The sequence below is a fragment of the Camelina sativa genome, chromosome 14 (assembly GCF_030686135.1).
Source record: "Camelina sativa cultivar CO46 ecotype springtype chromosome 14, ASM3068613v1".
Taxonomy (NCBI): domain Eukaryota; kingdom Viridiplantae; phylum Streptophyta; class Magnoliopsida; order Brassicales; family Brassicaceae; genus Camelina; species Camelina sativa.
In genome coordinates, this window is record NC_141893.1 from 5666675 (window position 1) to 5686407 (window position 19733).

General features: G+C 35.7%; 1 protein-coding gene across 1 annotated transcript; it reads right to left on the bottom strand.

The window, feature by feature from the left end:
• Positions 1–13756: 13756 nt before the first annotated feature.
• Positions 13757–19002, bottom strand: ACA.L (autoinhibited Ca2+/ATPase II). Its single transcript, XM_087483647.1, has 11 exons — positions 18078–19002; positions 17546–17995; positions 16569–17467; positions 16381–16491; positions 16012–16288; positions 15838–15926; positions 15606–15714; positions 15294–15509; positions 14980–15204; positions 14701–14892; positions 13757–14605 (listed from the first exon to the last, which is right to left on the bottom strand). The coding sequence occupies exons 1-11, from the start codon at positions 18471–18473 to the stop codon at positions 13955–13957; spliced, it is 3615 nt and encodes a 1204-aa protein (XP_087339773.1). The 5' UTR covers positions 18474–19002; the 3' UTR covers positions 13757–13954.
• Between the last annotated feature and the right edge of the window lie 731 nt (positions 19003–19733).

The window sequence follows — 19733 nt, forward strand, 5'->3', positions numbered from 1 at the left end:
AGTGAATATAGACAAATTTTACAAAATCACCAAAGTGGAAGAACGCGTGTGTGTGTGTGTGGTGCTTTGCCTCACTAATAAAACATGTTTTCCCTAAACCAAGAATAAAAAAGTTAAAAACCCAATTGGCTCAATAACAGATCATTAATAAAAAAAGCCTTCCTTAATCTTTTGGAAAAACAAATTAAACTAAAACTAAAAATTGAAGTATTTGTGTAGTACATTTAATTTCACTTTAAATTTTAAAATAATTTGTTTTCATTTTATAATAAGATTTCATTATTAACTTACATTTTGAGATTCACTTTTTTACCGATAAAACTAATTTGATAGAAAAAAAATATTCTCTATATGATGAAGTTATGAACAAATGCAAAAATAAATAAATCGATATTATAGGAAATTAGAAACATAGAGCTGTGTTTTTTTCCGGTAGCTAAAAGAAAGCCAACTAACATATGACAAGTGGACACAAACATAACGAAACTACTCTCGGTGGGACCAGCTTACAACGCTGGTCTATTTCAGATGTATCTACGTTAATCCTTTTTATCAACAACACCACATTAGAGGTTACTGGTTACATTCCATATTTCCATGACCAAGAGACATGTATTAACCATCATCTTGCCTCTCAGGAACGAAGTCGAGAGATAGATAGTATAAAATCTATCGAAACAAAGAAGCCACCAGATGAAAATGTCTTTTTGAGATCGAACTTGAGAAATATCTTAGTTTTAAAAGCTACTGATCCGACGTCAAAAGCCATGCTGTTGGGAGAAATATTTGCCAAACATACATAATTTATCTTGACACTAATCATTATGCAAAGCGGTGGAACCAAATTTTAAACAGAAAACACACACACACACACACAAAAAGCTTGAATGAAACTACTACAAATCAACTAATTAAGAGAAGAGATATCAAATTTTATTGCGTGTCTGATCTTTTGTTTCCTAAAATTTCTCATTTTTCCACAATCTTCAAAGGCGGTGGAGATTGTGTATTTTTTATGAATAATATCAAAAAGTGAATATTGAGGTTGAAGTTTGGTCGAGATCATATATATGAGTCAAGACAATGGTATGCACGAGTCAAGACAATGATATAATTAACCAAACTTAGGAAAATATATATGAGTCAAGACAATGGATCTTGATATAAGTTTCTTACAAATGAAAAATCATACAAATATTATTATTTAATTTGATGAGTTTCTTAAATAGTGTAATAACTCTCTCCAAAGTTTCTAAAACCTCTTATCTAAGAAACTTTAAAACATATTTAAGAAACTCAAACAATTTTTTATTAATAATTTTATTCTCTCTACTCTAAGAAATTTAGATTAAGAAACCTCAATGGAGATGACCCTTATGGAAAAGTGGATTTGATTATTCTTGAGGGATCAAGATATATAAATGATTTATTTAGTTCCATTTATGAATTGTTATTTATTTCCAAGTGTGACGCGATCTTGAGAATTAATTTTAAGAGATTTTTATATATTGTTTGGCTATATTTATTCGATGAACAAGATTTCTGTTTTGAGTTTTGACATACAAAAGACTTTTAGTATTATTCCATTAGAGATTAACAATCCAGAGAAGCGAGTGGAGATGGCTCCATCGTCACAAAGAAAGAGAAGATGAATAATAAGGTTTCCCGTGAAAGCTAATAATCCAACTCAAGTCTCTCTCAAAACAATGGAGATCGACGATCGAGTCTCACAGTTTTGAAGAGCGACACTTGAAGATCGCTAAGCAAGCCTGCGTTGATCATCCCAAGGTCATGATCGTCACCGTAGAAGACCCCATAAGAGGAGTTACCAAGTGCGAGGTTTTTGACTTTAGGGCAAATACTTGGAGGTACTTGGCTTGCATTCCAAGTCATCGGATATATTATATATTACCAAAAGCCAGCATATGCAAACGGGTCGGTTTATTAATTCACTGAACCATATAATGCAAGAATCGAAGTAGTGGCTTTGGATATTCATACCGAAACATTTCGGTTGTTGTCTAAGATTAATCCGACCATATCATCAATTAACGAACATGTGCAGTCTGGATAATCGTCTATGCATGTCAACAAGAAAGCGCCACAAGATGGGACATTAATAGATTTGAATCTTGCAGTCATCATCAACAAATGCATGGGGAAAGACTTATATTATATATAATTGCGATCTTGCTTGTTGTTCATGGTAAGAAAATGGCATTAAATTGAGTTGGACTCTATCGGCAGGGTGTGGCTAGGTGTGGTTCGGCCAGCCACACCGGTTGTAATATACAAGAACAAAAAGCTCCTTTTTTCGCAGCGTTAGTCCGAGGGTCTAGTGGAGTATATATGACCCCCAAACAAAATCTTACTCGTCGTTTCATGAACATTTTGATTTGTTTGATATCTCATGCATATCTAGAAATTTACATACTTCCTTTGAATTTGTTTGGATCAGTTCATCTCTTTTGCGATTCCATATATAGTAATAACAATAAAACAGAAGTAACAATGCAACAGACGATCAATACTTGCTAGCTACCTTAATTGTTTTTGACATCAGAGAATTCCAAACAGAGGCGGCGGCGAGAGATAGGTTTCAGGTCTCACCAGCGGTGACGTAGGAAGTCGGCCCTCTAGACCTCCCCCAAAGCCTCTCAATATTTGTTTTATATTATTTTCGCTCGCAAGTATATATATGTTCTTTTACCAAAAAAAAAAAAAAGAAGTATATATATGTTTGACATGCTTGGCTCAAGGGCTGGCTTTGGGCGGGATGATAAAATTGATCCTCAAATACCTCAAAGCTTATGAAATATGGGGAGAATATGATGTTCAAATACCTCAATGCTTAATGAAATATGGGGAGAATATGTGTTCAAGTTGATTGTTGAGGACCTTAATAAAGCTAATAAACATTACTTTGCTTTAACGTCTCAAATTTCAAGTCTATAATTTGTATATAAAGAAAAAGTGTTTACGTTTTGCTTATATATGGCTCATGTTTTGCTTTTTGACCAAGTTGAATTCCTTTTATCTAATTTTAAAATTTAGAACAAATATAATGTATAGATGGAGATGTAGATCTTTTACTTAATCTTTCACAATTACACAATTCATTAATTATTAAATTTTAACTTGATCTTTCACAATATATATTTTTTTGCGGCAGATCTGTAGTAGTCCAAGATCATCTGATCGTTCCATGTTGATGACATTTTTTTCCTTCTTGTGTTTTCCAAGAAAAAAAGTGTGTGAGGAAGCTAGGGAGAAGAGAGAACGATACGAAATGAAGAAGAAAATGCAATAAATTATGTGATATGAAGACCAACTTCTTAAAAGTTTCACTTTTTCATTTTTTTCATTTTTTTCATTTTTTTCATTTTTGTGAATTTTGTTTGAGTTAAATCTTTTACTTAATCTTTCACAATTACACAATTCATTAATTATTAAATTTTAACTTGATCTTTCACAATATATATTTTTAAGATCAAATGTATCATAAGATATTTGACCTTTGTTGTTATTAGTTTACTTATTGATAATATTAATAGAAATCTAAAAGTATAACGCAAATTTTCTTTATTTGCACCTATGTACCTTTGGACCAAACCTATAATTAAAGAAAATGATAAACCATAAAGTATGCGAGTAATTAAAAATATCAAACGGAACCCCCAAGGCATATACAATCATAAAGTACCAGTCTTCTTCATTCATAAACCATAAACCATATTACAATCCATAATAATTAAGTACCGGTATTCAAATCAAACCATAAAGCCTTCATATACAAACCTTATATATATAATATCATGATCAGTCTAAACTTTTTTTGCCATAAATTAAAGCCTTAATTAAGCAGTAGTTTCTTACCAGGCTTAATGTACGTAGATCATGGAAAGTCGATCGTTCTTCTTAGTCTTCTTATCTTCAATCTACTTTCTTTTGCCCTTAATTCTTCTTCCCCTTTCCGTTTTCATACTTCTCTGGATTGTTGATCTTGTGGGCTTCTCTTTGTACTTCACTTTCGGAAACCTTCATATATTCAGCTATGAGTTTGATTGTTGAGGACCTTAATAAAGCTAATAAACATTACTTTGGTTTAACGTCTCAAATTTCAAGTCTATAATTTGTATATAAAGAAAAAGTGCTTATGTTTTGCTTATATATGGCTCATGTTTTGTTTATATATGGCTCATATTTTGCTTATGTTTTGCTTATATATGGTTCATGTTTTGCTTATATATGGCTCATGTTTTGCTTATGTATGGTTCATGTTTTGCTTTTTGACAAGTTGAATTCATTTATCTAATTTTAAACAGATATAATGTATATAGATAGAGATGTAGATCTTTTACTTAATCTTTCACAATTACACAATTCATTAATTATTAAATTTTAACTTGATCTTTCACAATATATATTTGTTGCCGCTGATCTGTAGTAGTCCAAGATCATCTGATCGTTCCACGTTGACGACATTTTTTTCCTTCTTGTGTAAAGTTTCACCCACACTGATCAAGTTTGGATATTTTTCTGATTACTCAACTTGGGTTCTGCAAGTGATGACACAGAGAATACAACAAGAACAAAAATTAGTAATGATACATGGGTTTTACAGGTCTTCTTCTTCTATTCTCTCTTTTTTTCCATTCTCTTTTTGTTACTCTAATAAAGTTACCACTACGAATAATTAATGTCTCTTGACTTTTATAAAATATTCACACAAAACAATTGAACATGATGTCATGAGACTATGAGAGCAAAACACATTATTACGTTGCGAAAATAATATAACGATAATAGTAACTAATCGTGTAAAAATTATAAAGAGGGACAATACCGACTATCTAACTAAGAGATATTACGATAACTACTACTAATTAGCCCACCATCTCACTGAATATATCATTTCCTAATATAGTGATCAGACCGATCTCCATAAGAGTTCAACTCAACAAGACAAACGTTACTCCCTCTAGAATGACAAGTAAATAAAATCGGAGGGAGTATTTTATTCAAGTAATGAATCAATGTGAACCAATAATGCATATCTGTTGTAAAACATGAATGGTGGATTTCCATAACCGGCTCATACACGGCTCATACACAGCTCATGTACGTCCAAGTCCATAAGGCCCATCGGCCACCTCCTCTTAGTCTAAGTCGGTTTAGTAGTCCTAATGTATTTGGGCTTTGTCCCTTTCTATATATATGTAACATTCGATTGGATTAATAAGAATAAGAAGAGAAAATCTCCTTCGAGTTTCTCTAAGTTTACAACACGTTATCAGCACGAGTTTGCCCTAAACTCCAACTGAGAAAAATCCCTAAACCCTAAAGCCGCCGCCGCACAAAACCCTTGTCCGTTCAAGCTCGGCGATTGGTTCCTGTCCGTGATTAGTTCCTGTTCGGAGATCTGTTCGCGTTCGTGAGCAACCTGTGTTCGTGATTGGTTCTTCTTCTTACCTAGGCCAAGGTTCGTGATCAAGCTAAAAGTAAAACCGAGGTCTTTAGCTCCCGGTTCAATTCCAGTTAATCTCCAAACGGTGGAAGGTAAATAAATCAAACCCCCTTAGAACTTATGAACCGAACCTGATCTATTAAAACTATTGGAACAATAAAATCTGCAATTATACAATCAACAAACCAAAACCTTAAAACCCTAAAACTTTAAATTCGATTCCTATAGGGTTGTATTAGATTGTTTGCAATTAAGCCAATTATGCCATGTTTAAAATCCTGTTGATTGTTTGTATAAAATCGATTGCATGAAACCTTAGATCTAAAACCTAAAAATCGAAAACATTAAACTGTTTGTTCTAGGTTTGAATCCGATTATTAGTAATTGTTTGCTAGAAATCAAAACATTAAAATCAAAGCTTCAAATCGGATTAGTTCTATGTTTTACATAAGACCCTTAAAAAAAAACAAAGCCTAAAATCGGAACACAAATATTAGCATAATTCCCAAATTAATTCGTTGGCCTTATCTAGTATATTTAAGAAATATATTAGACATTATCCTAAAAGACTAGAAAAATTTCCTAAAACCTTTGTCCTAATCCTAAACTAGAAAAAAAAAAGGAAAACTTATATAGGAAAAGAAAAACCTTAGTAAAAGGAAAAACTTAATAAAAGGAAATTCTTGCATGCTAGATCTTATGTTTATCTAAGACTATTTTCAAGCATAATATAGGCCACAAAATTATGTAATAAAACAAGACATTATCCACAGAAATAATCGGCATGTTTCGGTCTTAAATACCGCATGTCCCAAACGAAAATAAATCCATGGTTCGGTCTTAAATACCGCATGGCCTAGATTATAACAAACGGCATGGTTCGGTCTTAAATACTGCATGACCCAAGAATATAACAATCGGCATGGTTCGGTCTCAAATACCGTATAGCCTAAAGATAAAACAATTGGATGTTTCGGTCTCAAATACCGCATGATAATAATCGGGTGCCTGTTTTCTATTTTATAGATGGCAAAGATCAACAATCTCCAATATGCTGCACTTAATGTTTCTGGAGACAACTATCTCCAACGGGCATTGGACACTAAGATCAACCTGAAATCAAAGGACCTATGCGAATGCATGAGGATGATAACGATTGCACTGAAAAGAGTAGGTATAAGGCGATTTTGCTAATCCGCCACCACCTTGCTGAGAGCCTCGGGAACCAGTACCTTACCATAGAAAATCCTCTTGAGCTTTGGACAGAGTTGAAAAACAGATATGGACACAAAAAGACGGTGCTCCTACCAAAGGCTCAATTTGATTGGAAAAACCTAAGGATCCAAGATTTTAAATCAGTGGATGAATATAATTCTGAGCTATTTAAGATAGTCTCAATCTTGAAGTTATGTGGTAAGGAGGTTACTGAGGAAGACTTGCTAGAGAAAACATTCTCAACCTTTCACACCAATAACATACTGCTTCAGCAACAGTATCGTGAAAAGGGTTTCAAAACTTATGCAAGTCTCATCTCTTGTTTGCTGCTTGCTGAGCAAAACAATGAGTTGTTGCTAATGAACAGTGCAATGAGACCTCCTGGTTTGGCCCATTACCTGAAGCCCACAAAGTCAATTTGACTAAGAAAGAGCCCAAAGAACCCACAGAGCCCAAAGAGACTAACTACGTCCATAAAAGCAAGTATCATGGTCGTGGTCGTGGTGGTAGAGGACGTGGTGGTCGTGGCAATTACCAAGGGAACCACTATGATGGTTACGGCCGTGGGAACCGGTCCGACTTCGGTCGTGGCCGTGGTAGAGGCCGCGTAATTTTCAAACCGCAACACAAGCCTAAATTGGTTTGCCACAAGATGTGGTATGGGGAATCATTGGGATAAGACGTGCATGTCACCTAAGCATCTTATTGATCTCTATCAAGAAAGTTTGAAAAGAATCCATAAGCCAATTTGGTTCATCTCGATGGTGAAGGAGATTTCGACCATGAGAATGATGACCAATTGGATTATGACACTTTGGATTGTCTAGGAGAGAATAATTAAAGATTGTTTTGATTTAATTTTTATGTTTTATGACTTTGAATTTTATTGAATTATAATTTTGGTTTAGATTCAATTATTTTATTTTCTTCAATATAAAATTATTTGTTTATGTTTAAAACATAAATTCTTGTCCATTATAGAAATGGCTGAAGATCTCATTTTGAAAAATGTCAATATTAGCACAATTGCGGGTACCATATTTTATTACCTAATGGCACACATCTTGAAATAAGTGATGCATTATATTCACCCAGCTCAAAGAGAAGCTTATTGAGTTTTAAAGACATTCGTTTGAATGGTCTACATGTTGAAACTAAGGGTGAAGGAAACTAAGAGTTCCTACATATTACTGAAATCACCCAAGGATCTAAGAAAATCCTAGAGTCTATATCCGCAGTAGCCACTGGTTTATACCATGCTAAGATTAATATGATAGAGGCTAATTTGGCAATGCATAAAATGTTCAATGAACAATTCACTTTATGGCATAACCGGCTTGGCCATCCGGGTTCTAACATGATGCGTAAGCTGATAATAAACTCTAAAGGGCACACTCTAAAAGAGAGAAGAGTTATTCCTAAGAATCTCACGTGTGTACCATGTGCACAAGGGAAACTCATTATAAGGCCATCACCAGTAAGGGGGAGGTATTGGTTTAGGATTTAGAAAGAATTTTAATGACTTTATGTTCTTGCTGATTGTTAGAATCATAGAAAATTGAAAGTTAAAAATGAAGGATTCTAAGAGATTGTTTAGGAAGATTTTTAAAATCTTGATGATTTGTTTTTTCTAATCTTGTAAAATCTTTCTATTTGATGAAAGAGTTTTCATGACTTTTGTTATGAAGGAAATGATATAAAATCCTAAACCAATAACAGAAAATTTGAATTCATTAACAATCCAAGATTCTTTTGTTTTACTTGAATAACATAAAACTTTTAATGACTTTATAAAACTCTTAATCCAATAACACTAGATTTATCAAGATTTTAGATAACTTTTTACAAATCCACAACCAATAACACCAAATTTTTAAAGAGTTTTTAAAAGTCTTGATTGAATAACAACATATTTTACCTAACTTTTAAAGTCATTAAAATTCTTTCTAAATCCTAAACCAATACCTCCCCCTAAAAGTCACTAAAGAGACTTTAAATTTTCTGCAAAGAATACAAGGAGATATATGTGGACCAATACACCCACCTTGTGGGACGTTTAGATATTTTATGGTTCTTATCGACGCATCGACTAGATGGTCGCATGTTTGTCTATTGTCAACTAGAAACCTTGCGTTTGCTAGATTGCTGGCCCAGATTATACGTCTGCGAGCCCACTTTCCAGATTTTCCACTTAAGACTATATGTCTAGGCAATGATGGTGAATTTACATCCCAAGCGTTTAATGAATATTGTATGTCCATGGGGGTGAGTGTGGAACATCCTGTAGCAAATGTCCATACACAAAATGGATTAGCTGAATCCTTCATTAAACATATCCAATTAATTGCTCGACCATTACTCATGAGGTCGCAGCTTCCTGTGTCGGCTTGGGGACACGCAGTATTACATGCAGCAGAGCTTATACGCATCAGGCCATCTAGTGAGCATAAATATTCACCAACCCAATTATTAACGGGTCATGAGTCAGACATATCCCATCTAAAAACATACGGGTGTGCCGTTTATGTACCGATTGCTCCACCACAGAGAACTAAGATGGGACCTCAAAGGAGGATGGGAATATTTGTTGGATATAATTCTCCCACCATTATTAACTATCTAGAGCCAACTACGGGTGATTTATTTAAGGCTAAATACGCGGATTATCAGTTTGATGAAACCGCCTTTCCTAAATTAGGTGGAGAGACAAACAAGATGGTTAAAGAAATTTCATGGAATCAAACATCTTTAAATTGGCAAGATCCTCGGACTCTAGCATGTGATGCAGAGGTCCTAAAGATTAGACATTTGCAAAAGCTAGCTAATCAATTGCCAGATTCCTTTGCTGACCCTATAAGAGTAATAAAATCGTACATACCAGCTTGTAATGCACCAGTACGTATTGATGTTCAAAAGGAACACAATAATCAAGTTGCTACAGAGTCTAAGGCCCGTTTGAAACGTGGTAGACCAATAGGTTCCAAAGATAAGAACCCTCGGAAATCTAAGAAATGTGCAAATCAAACCGAGGTTAAAGAAATTATAGACATGGCCGCAGCAAATCCTAAGGCACCGAATGAGGTTTGGGACGCCGAACCTCAAGGTCCTGAAGGTATTGATAATAATGAGATCTCAATCAATTATATCATGTCTGGAATTCAATGGAACCAAAAAGATGTTGACATCGATGAAATATTTGCATACAAGGTAGCACTTGAAATAAATGAGGATCATGAACCCACGTCCATATTAGAGTGCACTCAAAGACCAGAATGGTTAAAATGGAAAGAAGCTATCGACGTGGAGTTAAGTTCATTAAATAAAAGGAATGTGTTTGGTCCGATCTTAAGGACACCATTCGATATAAAGCCAGTTGGACATAAGTGGGTCTTTGTAAGAAAGAGAAATGAGAATAATGAAATCGTGAGATATAAGGCACGACTTGTAGCACAATGATTCTCTCAAAGACCCGGAATAGATTATGAGGAGACATACTCCCATGTGATGGATGCAACGACTTTTAGATATTTACTAAGTCTGGCTATAAGAGAAAAACTGGATTTGCGGTTAATGGATGTTGTGACTGCATATCTATATGGTCCACTGGATAATGAAATATATATGAGATTACTAGAGGGTATTGAGCTCAAAGATAAGAGCGGTTCTCGAGAACAATACTGCATAAGACTAAACAAATCCCTTTATGGACTGAAATAAAGTGGGCGTATGTGGTACAATAGATTGAGTGAGTACCTAGCTAAAGAAGGCTATAAGAATGATCCCATCAGTCCATGTATTTTTATAAAGAAGTTTGCAAACAAAGGGTTTGTAATCATAGTAGTATATGTGGATGATTTAAATATCCTAGGAACATCTGGAGAAATCGCCCAAACAGTCGAATATCTGAAGAAAGAATTCGAGATGAAAGACCTAGGCAAGACTAAATTCTGTTTGGGATTGCAGCTTGAGTACATAAATAATGGAATCCTTGTGCATCAAATGGCATATACTGAAAAGGTACTCAAGAGGTTTAATATGGACCAAGCTTATCCATTACCTAGCCCAATGGTTGTGAGAAGTTTAAATTTGGATAATGATCCATTTTTTCCAAGGAAGGACGATGAAGAAATTCTCGGTCCTGAAGTGTCATACCTCAGTGCGATAGGAGCATTAAGCTAGCCACACTAGACCAGACATGTGTTTTGCCGTGAACCTCCTAGCTAGATTTAGCTCTTGTCCAACCCAAAGGCACTGGAACGGTATCAAACATGTATTACGTTACCTACAAGGAACGTTGGATTTTGGTTTATATTATACTAACTATTACAAAGAAGGTTTAGTTGGTTTTGCTGATGCAGGTTATCTATCGGATCCACATAATGCAAGGTTCCAAACTGGTTATGTATTTACACATGGTGGTACAGATATTTTGTGGCGTTCTATGAAGCAAACCATTGCAGCCACATCATCTAATCATGCAAAGATTTTTGGCAATGCATGAAGCCAGTCGTGAATGTGTGTGGTTGAGATCGATGACTCAACATATCAGGACAGATTGTGGCATGGCCGACGATAAGGAACCTACGGTTATATATAAAGACAATACAACCTGCATCGCACAGCTCAAAGAAGGATATATCAAGGGAGATCGGACGAAGCACATTTTACCGAAATTCTTCTTCACACATGAACTACAAAAGGCCGAAGAAGTTCAAGTGGTACAAGTTCCGTCTTGCGACAATTCAGCCGATCTCTTCACCAAGTCATTACCGACATCGACATTCAAGAAGCTCACGCACCAGATTGGGATGCGGAGACTTAAGGACTTTTAGTGATGCTTGGAACAGGGGGAGTAATGCGTGTTGTACTCTTTTTCCTTCACCATGGTTTTGTCCCAATGAGTTTTCCTGGTAAGGTTTTAATGAGGCAGCACCCCCAAGCGCATTACGGAGATCCCTTAGCATTTGCACGATTATGTCATCCAAGGGAGAGTGTTGTAACACACGGATGGTAGATTTCCATAACCGGCCCATACACAGCCCATGTACGTCCAAGCCCATAAGACCCATCGGCCACCTCCTCTTAGTCTAAGTCGGTTTAGCAGTCCTATTGTATTTGGATTTTGTCCCTTCCTATATATATAACATTCGATTGGATTAATAAGAATATGAAGATAAAATCTACTTCGAGTTTGTTTAAGTTTACAACAATGTCCTAAATTTTAACCAATGATTGAAACATCCATGATCCTATATATATTCCACTATGTTAAAAAAATTAACTTTAATAAAATCAAAAGCGAAACTTCCTCTGATTTTCTTATAATAACACATGATGACATGTTGACAACGACGTGCAAAGAGTTCAGGTTTGCAAATAAAAACCCCATACATGTCAATTTCATATTTTTTATTATCTTTTGGAATTTACCTCAAGTCCCCGTAAGCAAAGCAAATTGCAATTACCGTTATATTATTTTTGTTTGCATTTGTTTTGTAAACATTGTGGCGTGCGTAATTATCTATTTTCCCAAAAAATTACAACCCAAGAGTACTGTGTACAACCCGAAGTGTAAATAACAAGTGCTTACCAAAAAAACCCAAGTGTACATGACATGTTAAACTACAACCCTGCCCGTCTTTGGAGCCTCTACTTATTTTAATTATGTTTTTGAAGAAGGAGACCCTCTAATTGGAATGACAAGTTCACCTTGATCGAGAATAAATTTGAAGTCCAGGTCCAGATCGAGAATAGGTGCTCTTGAAAGTTGAAACCTAGACACTCATCCAAACACATTATATATACTATACCACTTCTTATATAACAATTGCTTACAAAACCCAAGTGACATGACATGTTAAACTGATTGCGTGGAATTAAGCATCACTTGTTAGTGTGTATTGACTAATGTCCACTACACATCCAGGATGGTAATTAAACTAAGGAAATTAGTATATATTGTCATTGATTTTGTTTGGAAACAAACTTAAGCTTTTTTACCTGAACTCTTTTTATCCAAAATGCAAATTTTACCCAAAAAGTGATATGGGATTATACTAATTCCGTTCTGACTCGAGTACCATCATTCCTCTGAGTCCCTATCTATTCTCACGCATCTTAGAGCGACTTCTTTCCACATGTGTCTTTCTTTCTTGTAGCCAAGGAGTTAATTAGACTCAAGTAATTGGATTTTTTTCGTGAACGAGGTTATCCTTGATAGTTCCAATACATTTAACAATGATACTTAAGATCACGCTATCAAAAACAATATTGACTCAATCTATCTAACATGTCATCTACTTAATTAGGATTTTTATTGCACTTGTTATTTTTATTTTTTTGTTAAAGTTTTATTGGACTTGTTATAAGACATGTTTGGGGTATATTCATGTCTATGATTTACAAGCACTCACAAAGTTGGGCTTATCTAAACTACAACTTTTACTCTCCATCGAGGTGATTTTGTCAATTCCAACAAGTTGAGGGACTAAAGATGGAGCTAGGGCTTGTAATTTGGGAAAATCACAATTTTGATTAAATTTTTGCATAATGAGTCCTTAAGAAAATGGACAAAAATTAGCCTACTGACAATCATGAGAATTAATGTCCAACTTAATTTTTGCATGTTGATACGATCGAGAGTGACGTGGTAGCCAGACTGCCAGAGAATAAGTATTTCGAAAACTGATGATCCTATTTTGCTCTTTCTCTCTCGTATTTTGTTTTCTTTCTGACTGTCTCTCCAAAAAAACGAACTCAATAGCACTTTTCTCTCCCCATGTCTTACTTAATTCAGGTGGTTAGTACTTATAGTACACTATAATTTTATACACACAAGATATAAAATACCTAAGACGAAAAGAATAGCGCTGATCAATACTTGCCTACTTGCAAATTTGCAATATTCTAATCTATAACTATACATCGAATTTGTTATTTTATTTTGTTGTGTATTGTAAACAAGCATCTCAGTAGTGATCGGCAGTGTAAAATATTACTTTCCTTTTGTTTAGCATGTATATGTAGTATTAGCAAAAGGTGTAGTATCATTTATAGATACAATGAACTTATAAATAGAATAACAAATCGTAATCGACATTTAAAATAACATGTTACGTACAAATAAATATGAGTGTAGCGAACCCTTTAATCTGCCTTTTTTGGCAAGCAATTACAACATGTAAAAAAGAACCCTAACTTTCCCGTGATATTTATATACAAGTACTGAAGTACATATGCACAAACACTGAGAAACTTCTATTTTACCTCTCTTCAGAAAGCGATAAAATTCTTGTTTAGCTGTTCATGAAACCTACCGGACCGCCGTACACTTGCGGCTCTTCTCGCCGTGAAACCAACAGTCGTGGGCCGAATCGATCTCTGTCTAACCATTTCCACAAACTCGGGATCATTAGAATGACCTTCGTACCGAATCCACTGAATCATCTGATGGTATCCCGGGAAGAATCTCATTTGAACTGACTTGAAGACGAAGTAAGGGATCAAAGCGAAGAACATCACGAAGAGAGTGGTGAGCCAGTATGATGGAGCTGGAGCTAGGGCTTCGATGAAGACTTTATAAGCATCTGTGGAGAAGCTAGGAGCCATGGCTCCATAGATCATGAGGAAGATGTACCACAAAGCAACTGAGCCCCATATTACAATGTGTTGGACCCAAGTGAAGTAGCTTATGGCTAAAGCCATTTGGAGATTGACGATCCAGACTAGGCAAGTGTACATTGTCCCGCCGAGGATTTCTCTGCCGACAGTTTTGCCATTAGGGTTGTAGAGTTGGTGCTTTAGAGATTCCTTGCAGAGGAAGAAAATGGCTAGCGCAGTAAAGACTCCGTTGAACATCCATCCGATGATTCTCTTCCAGCTGAAAAGAAGATTATTTACTCCTTCTTGGTATAGCAATGGGAACTGCAAATAAAACGGAAAACGAACTTCACTCAGTGATGTGTATCAGAGGAATTTTTGATTCTGTGTAGGGTTTATGGAGGGTAATGCTTGGATACCTTGTAACAATAGCGAGCTGAGACATCTTGATCGAAAACTCCGAGAGCAATGACTGGGAGAGAAGAGAAGAAGACGTTGAAAAGCGATAAAAACCAGTCGTTATATGCGGGTTGAGCAGAGAAGGATGTGTAGGCTTCGTATAAGAACACTGTGACACCAAAAGTTATATTCTTGTAAAAGAAGTAACAAATCTGCAAGAGCCAAAACAGAACCTAGTTAGAGAAAAATCCAGAGTTTATTTGGAGAATGTTTCTGAGAGAGAAAACTTGTATATATACCATTGATGAGATTCTGCTGTAACACCAGTGACCATGGACGAGCAAGAGTCGCTCTAAGTAACGGAACTGAGCAATGGCTATATCGCTAGACATAACCGCTTGCATTCCTTCAACACCGCTGATTCCAACACCAATATCCGCTTCTTGAAGCATTCCAACATCATTTGCTCCATCTCCAATAGCTAAAGTTGTCTTGCCGGTTCCAGATTTGACCAACCGCGTAACCTGAAAACAAATATCTTCTGTTAATAAATCCTGCAACCGCAATACTAGAGCCAGTAAAAAAAAAACATTTCCGCGGGAAAAGACATTACCAATGCCTTTTGTTTAGGTGATGATCTGCAGCAAATAACGGAGGCACATCCTGTGGCTAAATCAAGAAACTTCTTCTTGAAATCATCTTCAAGGGCATAAGTTAGTGACTTCCCATCAATGATCAACGCAAAGGCCTCTTGAGAGCTCGAGCTGCTTGATGCTGTGAGTAGAGCTTTTCCTTCTTCCATTTGCCTCACCACGCTTTCTCTCGATGCCTACAAACATAGTCGGTGCATATATTAATCTCCTAAGTCCTAAAGTAAAAGATAGTGAAAACATATTACTGTTTGAATTACAAATATAAAAAGTACCTGTTCAATTGCATCTTTCTCTCCAGCTTTCTCCAATGCTTTGATATGTGGTGTCTCAAGATTTATGATGATCTGCTTCATCTCTTGTCTTAGTAAACTACAAGCAAATCTGCAGAGATTCCGGAAAAACATGTAAGAGAAACTATGTAACAAACACACTAAGAACAATGTATAGATTCAGACATAAGAACAAAAAAACAAATCTCTTTATCCCTTCTGTTACTTGTCTTACCCGATATTGATTGCAGTCTCCATTTTGTCTCCGGTTAGAACCCAAATCTTTATCCCTGCTTGAGCTAGCTTGTCGATACAATCCGGAACCTAAAACCACAATCAAGTTAAACCTGTTATAGTCCTCCTACTCGATCCAAATACCAAAACATTTTTAGTCTTAAAAGAGCCATACCCCATTTTGAAGTTTGTCCTCAACAGCAGTAGCACCGAGGAGAATTAAATCACGCTCCATCCGTTCTGTGATTTCATCAATCAAACTCTCACGATCCGCTGTCACAGAGTTCTTAGCTTCATTGAAGTTCTTGCTGAATTCTATATACTCATTCTCATCAACCTCGCGGTATGCAAGTATCAATGTCCTTAGCCCTGCATCTGCATATTCATTCACATGTTCTCGAGTTTTCTCTTCGAAATTACGCCCGTTCTTTGCAAGTCTTTCAAACATTACACTGCACACAAAAACACAAGATTCCACAAAAGTCAACAAAAAAGCCTAAAAATGTATAATAATCTCTCAAGATCATCAGTTAAACAAGCATACTTGTCAGCTCCTTTGGACAGTAACAGAAGCTTCCCATCTTCATCGCGCACAATAACAGACATTCTCTTCCTCGCACTGTTAAACTCAAGAACGTTTAATAACCGATACACCCTGTAAAAAAAACAGAAGAATGTTAGTTTTTTTAACCTCTAGAAACTGTCAAGAAGTCACATTATAAGAAAACAAACCTTTCAACTGTTTTCCCTGATGCAAGATCCAATTCACGGAAAGAAATCCCGTTTTGCGTCCTGCTAAAGAACTCAAACCCGAACTCTCTAGCCGCAACAACAAACGCAGCTTCATCAGGAGACTCAGCTTCGTAAGAGACAGCCCCAGTGGCTTCATCAGTTTCAGGTATAGCCGTGTGACAAACAGCTAACAACCTGAAAAACTTCTGCAAAACCACTGCATCTCGCTGCTTAACCCAATTCCCTTTCATAACCCTCTCATCCTCGAAATTAAACCCTTTGATCTTAGGACCAGACCGGTCCACCACAACATCCAACTCATCACCAACCAAAGTCGAACCATTACTTCTCATAGCCATGGATCTTTCAACTTCAGTTATACCTCGTCCATACGCAGTTCCCGCTATAGAACATTTGATAAACTCCATGGAATTACAAGTCAATGTACCGGTTTTATCAGATAGAATCGTATCAACCATCCCAAGCTCTTCGTTGAGATTAGATGTTCTAGCGTGTGCAGGTTTATCATTCTCCTCGTAGTACATAAGAATGTCATTATTGATGAAAACGCTCTGGAGAACTTTAACGATTTCGATAGAGACGTAAAGCGAAATGGGAATGAAGTTACTGTAGAGCATAACCGCGGTGAAGAAATGGTAAACCGAAGCCATAAAAGCTCTGTCTGGATCAAAGAAGATATCAGCATCGTCTGGTCTTAAGTACCATCTCTCTGTTCTTCCTCCAGACTTGACTCTATCTTCTCTTGTCTCAACACCAAAAACAATCGAACCAACAAAAGACATCAAAAACACAACACCGAACATCACGTAGATGATTTTGTCCATCTTCCTCTCGATCCTGCTTCTCTTCGATGGTGGATCAGTTGAATTCTGAATCACCTGTTTCCAAATTTCCAAACTCAACACAACTCTTAACTGAAAAAATAAAAGTAAAGCAGAGATCTTTAAAGTTTATACCTTTGTGTCATGTCCAGTGAAGACAACAGCACCATAAACATACTCAGTGTTTCTAAGCTTAGAATCACGAAGAAGAAGCTGTTGAATCGACAATGGTAATCTCTGTTGTTCCGAATGTAAAGTTCCAACAAAGGTATAGAGATCTGCATTTGGATCTTCACATCTCACAACACTTTTTAACTCTTTGAAATCTGAATCTTCATGTAAAACAGATGAAGTCGCTTCTAAGCCTTGTTTCACTTTCAGATTGGTTTCTCCGTCAAGGTTCATCGTCTCAACGTAACAAATAGAATCTTCGTAGCTCGACGATAAAAGCAAAAGATCCGCCGGAAAAAACTCGTCTTTATCAACTCTCACTATGTCTCCGACTTTAAGATTCCTCCACTCTTCTTGCCGGAATATTCCATTCCCGTCGTGAACCTTCACTTTCCGGTTATTCACTTCCATATCCTAAAACAGTAAGAAAATCAAAACTTTTAATCAAAAATCAAAACTTTATTATTTGACAAATTTGAAGATTTTGATTACAGACCTGTTTCTTACGACCCCAATCTTCAATAGCTTCTTTAACCATACTAACGGCGATGACGAAGGCGAGAGGTAAGAGAGAACTAACGGGGCTGTAAGGAGAGATAGAAGTCAAGGATAAGGCTCCGATGACAAGGAAGTAGAAATTAGCGACGCGACGGAACTGTTCGAAGAGTGATTTGGGTATGAACGAAGCCGCGGTGTATTTAGTAGACCGGACATAGTTTCCGGCGTAGTTGCGTCGTTCAGCCGCCGGAGAGTTAGGTTCGTTACAGTAAACGACGCGTGAGAAACCAGGTCCTCCAATCTGAGAATGGTCTTCTTGAAAACTAGATTTACGACCTTTGAATGCGTATATATTGCTTAGATGTAATCTTCTTCTCCCACGGCACTTTGTCATACCTTTGGTTTGTTGTTCGTTTCTTCTCAGCTGTGTCTGAAAATTAAAAAAATTTTGGAGAGTGGAGAAAGGAAAAAAGAATGAAAGAATTAAGATTTTTTTTTTTTTGGTAAGAAGAATTTGAAAGAGAAATGTCGAATAATATTTTGATGTGTGATTTTTTTATACATTGGATTTTAGTTTATGGAAAGGAAGAGGAACGAGTGTATTTTTGTTTTTTTGTTTTGTTTATGGAAATAAAAATATATTAAAAACCCAACTTTGAACGACGACTTTCAACGTATTATTTTATTTTATTTGATGGAGTTTTTTATTGTTGAATTTTTTAAAAAATTATATGTTCTTGGTACTTGGTAGAAGGAATTGAGTAATTTTATATTTCAATGGAAAAGGAACTAACAAAAAAAATTAGGTTTGTAAACAATGTATAGTTGGCAAAAATGAAAAAAAGTAAATCAATAACGATTTCAAACTGTAAAAGTCTTGAGAAGAATCAATAATGAATTCAAACTATAGTTGTCGATTTGCTATTTTTGTTTCCTTGTTCAAGAAATTTAGGAACGAATGTGTGTGTGTGAATGAGCCGTCGACGAAGTCGTTAGTCGTTGATGGTTACTAATAAATATTTCTTTTGAAAACTTCTTGGAAAAGAGAAGAGTCAAGAAGAGAGGAAGTGTATACGAAGACTTCCTCGTAATGTTTAATGTTCTAAAGAAGATTAGTGAATTAAATTTTGATGTTTTAATTGATTGATTCTAAATCTTAAACGTAAGAATTAGACTAGTATTAGTATATTGTTGTTTACTAGTATTATCAATCAAACTAAAATAATTGATCTCCAGTGATCCTCGCCAGATAAGAAGCTCGATCTCCTGATTATAAAATATATCTTCTGACACTCTTTCTTTAGCAACACATGTGAAAATTGGCATCCACCTCATAAATCTATTGCCAGTTTGGTATAACGCGGATTAATTTTAACATTTAATCTCAATGAATGATTAAAGTTTGGCTATACAATTTTGTAATCTAGCTCCAGTGTGCCGAACTTGTTAAGCTGCACAACAAATAATATTAGGTTATTTTGCATGTTTTAGATGGTGGTATTTTATGAAACAAATAATATACTATTATCTCCATAGTCTCTCACTTTAATTCTAACTCAAGTAACCGATCATGAACTTAATCATAGTTTAAAAAGAGCTGCTTAATTAACCATAGTTTAACATCATATTATTACGCTATACACAGTTCTTGATT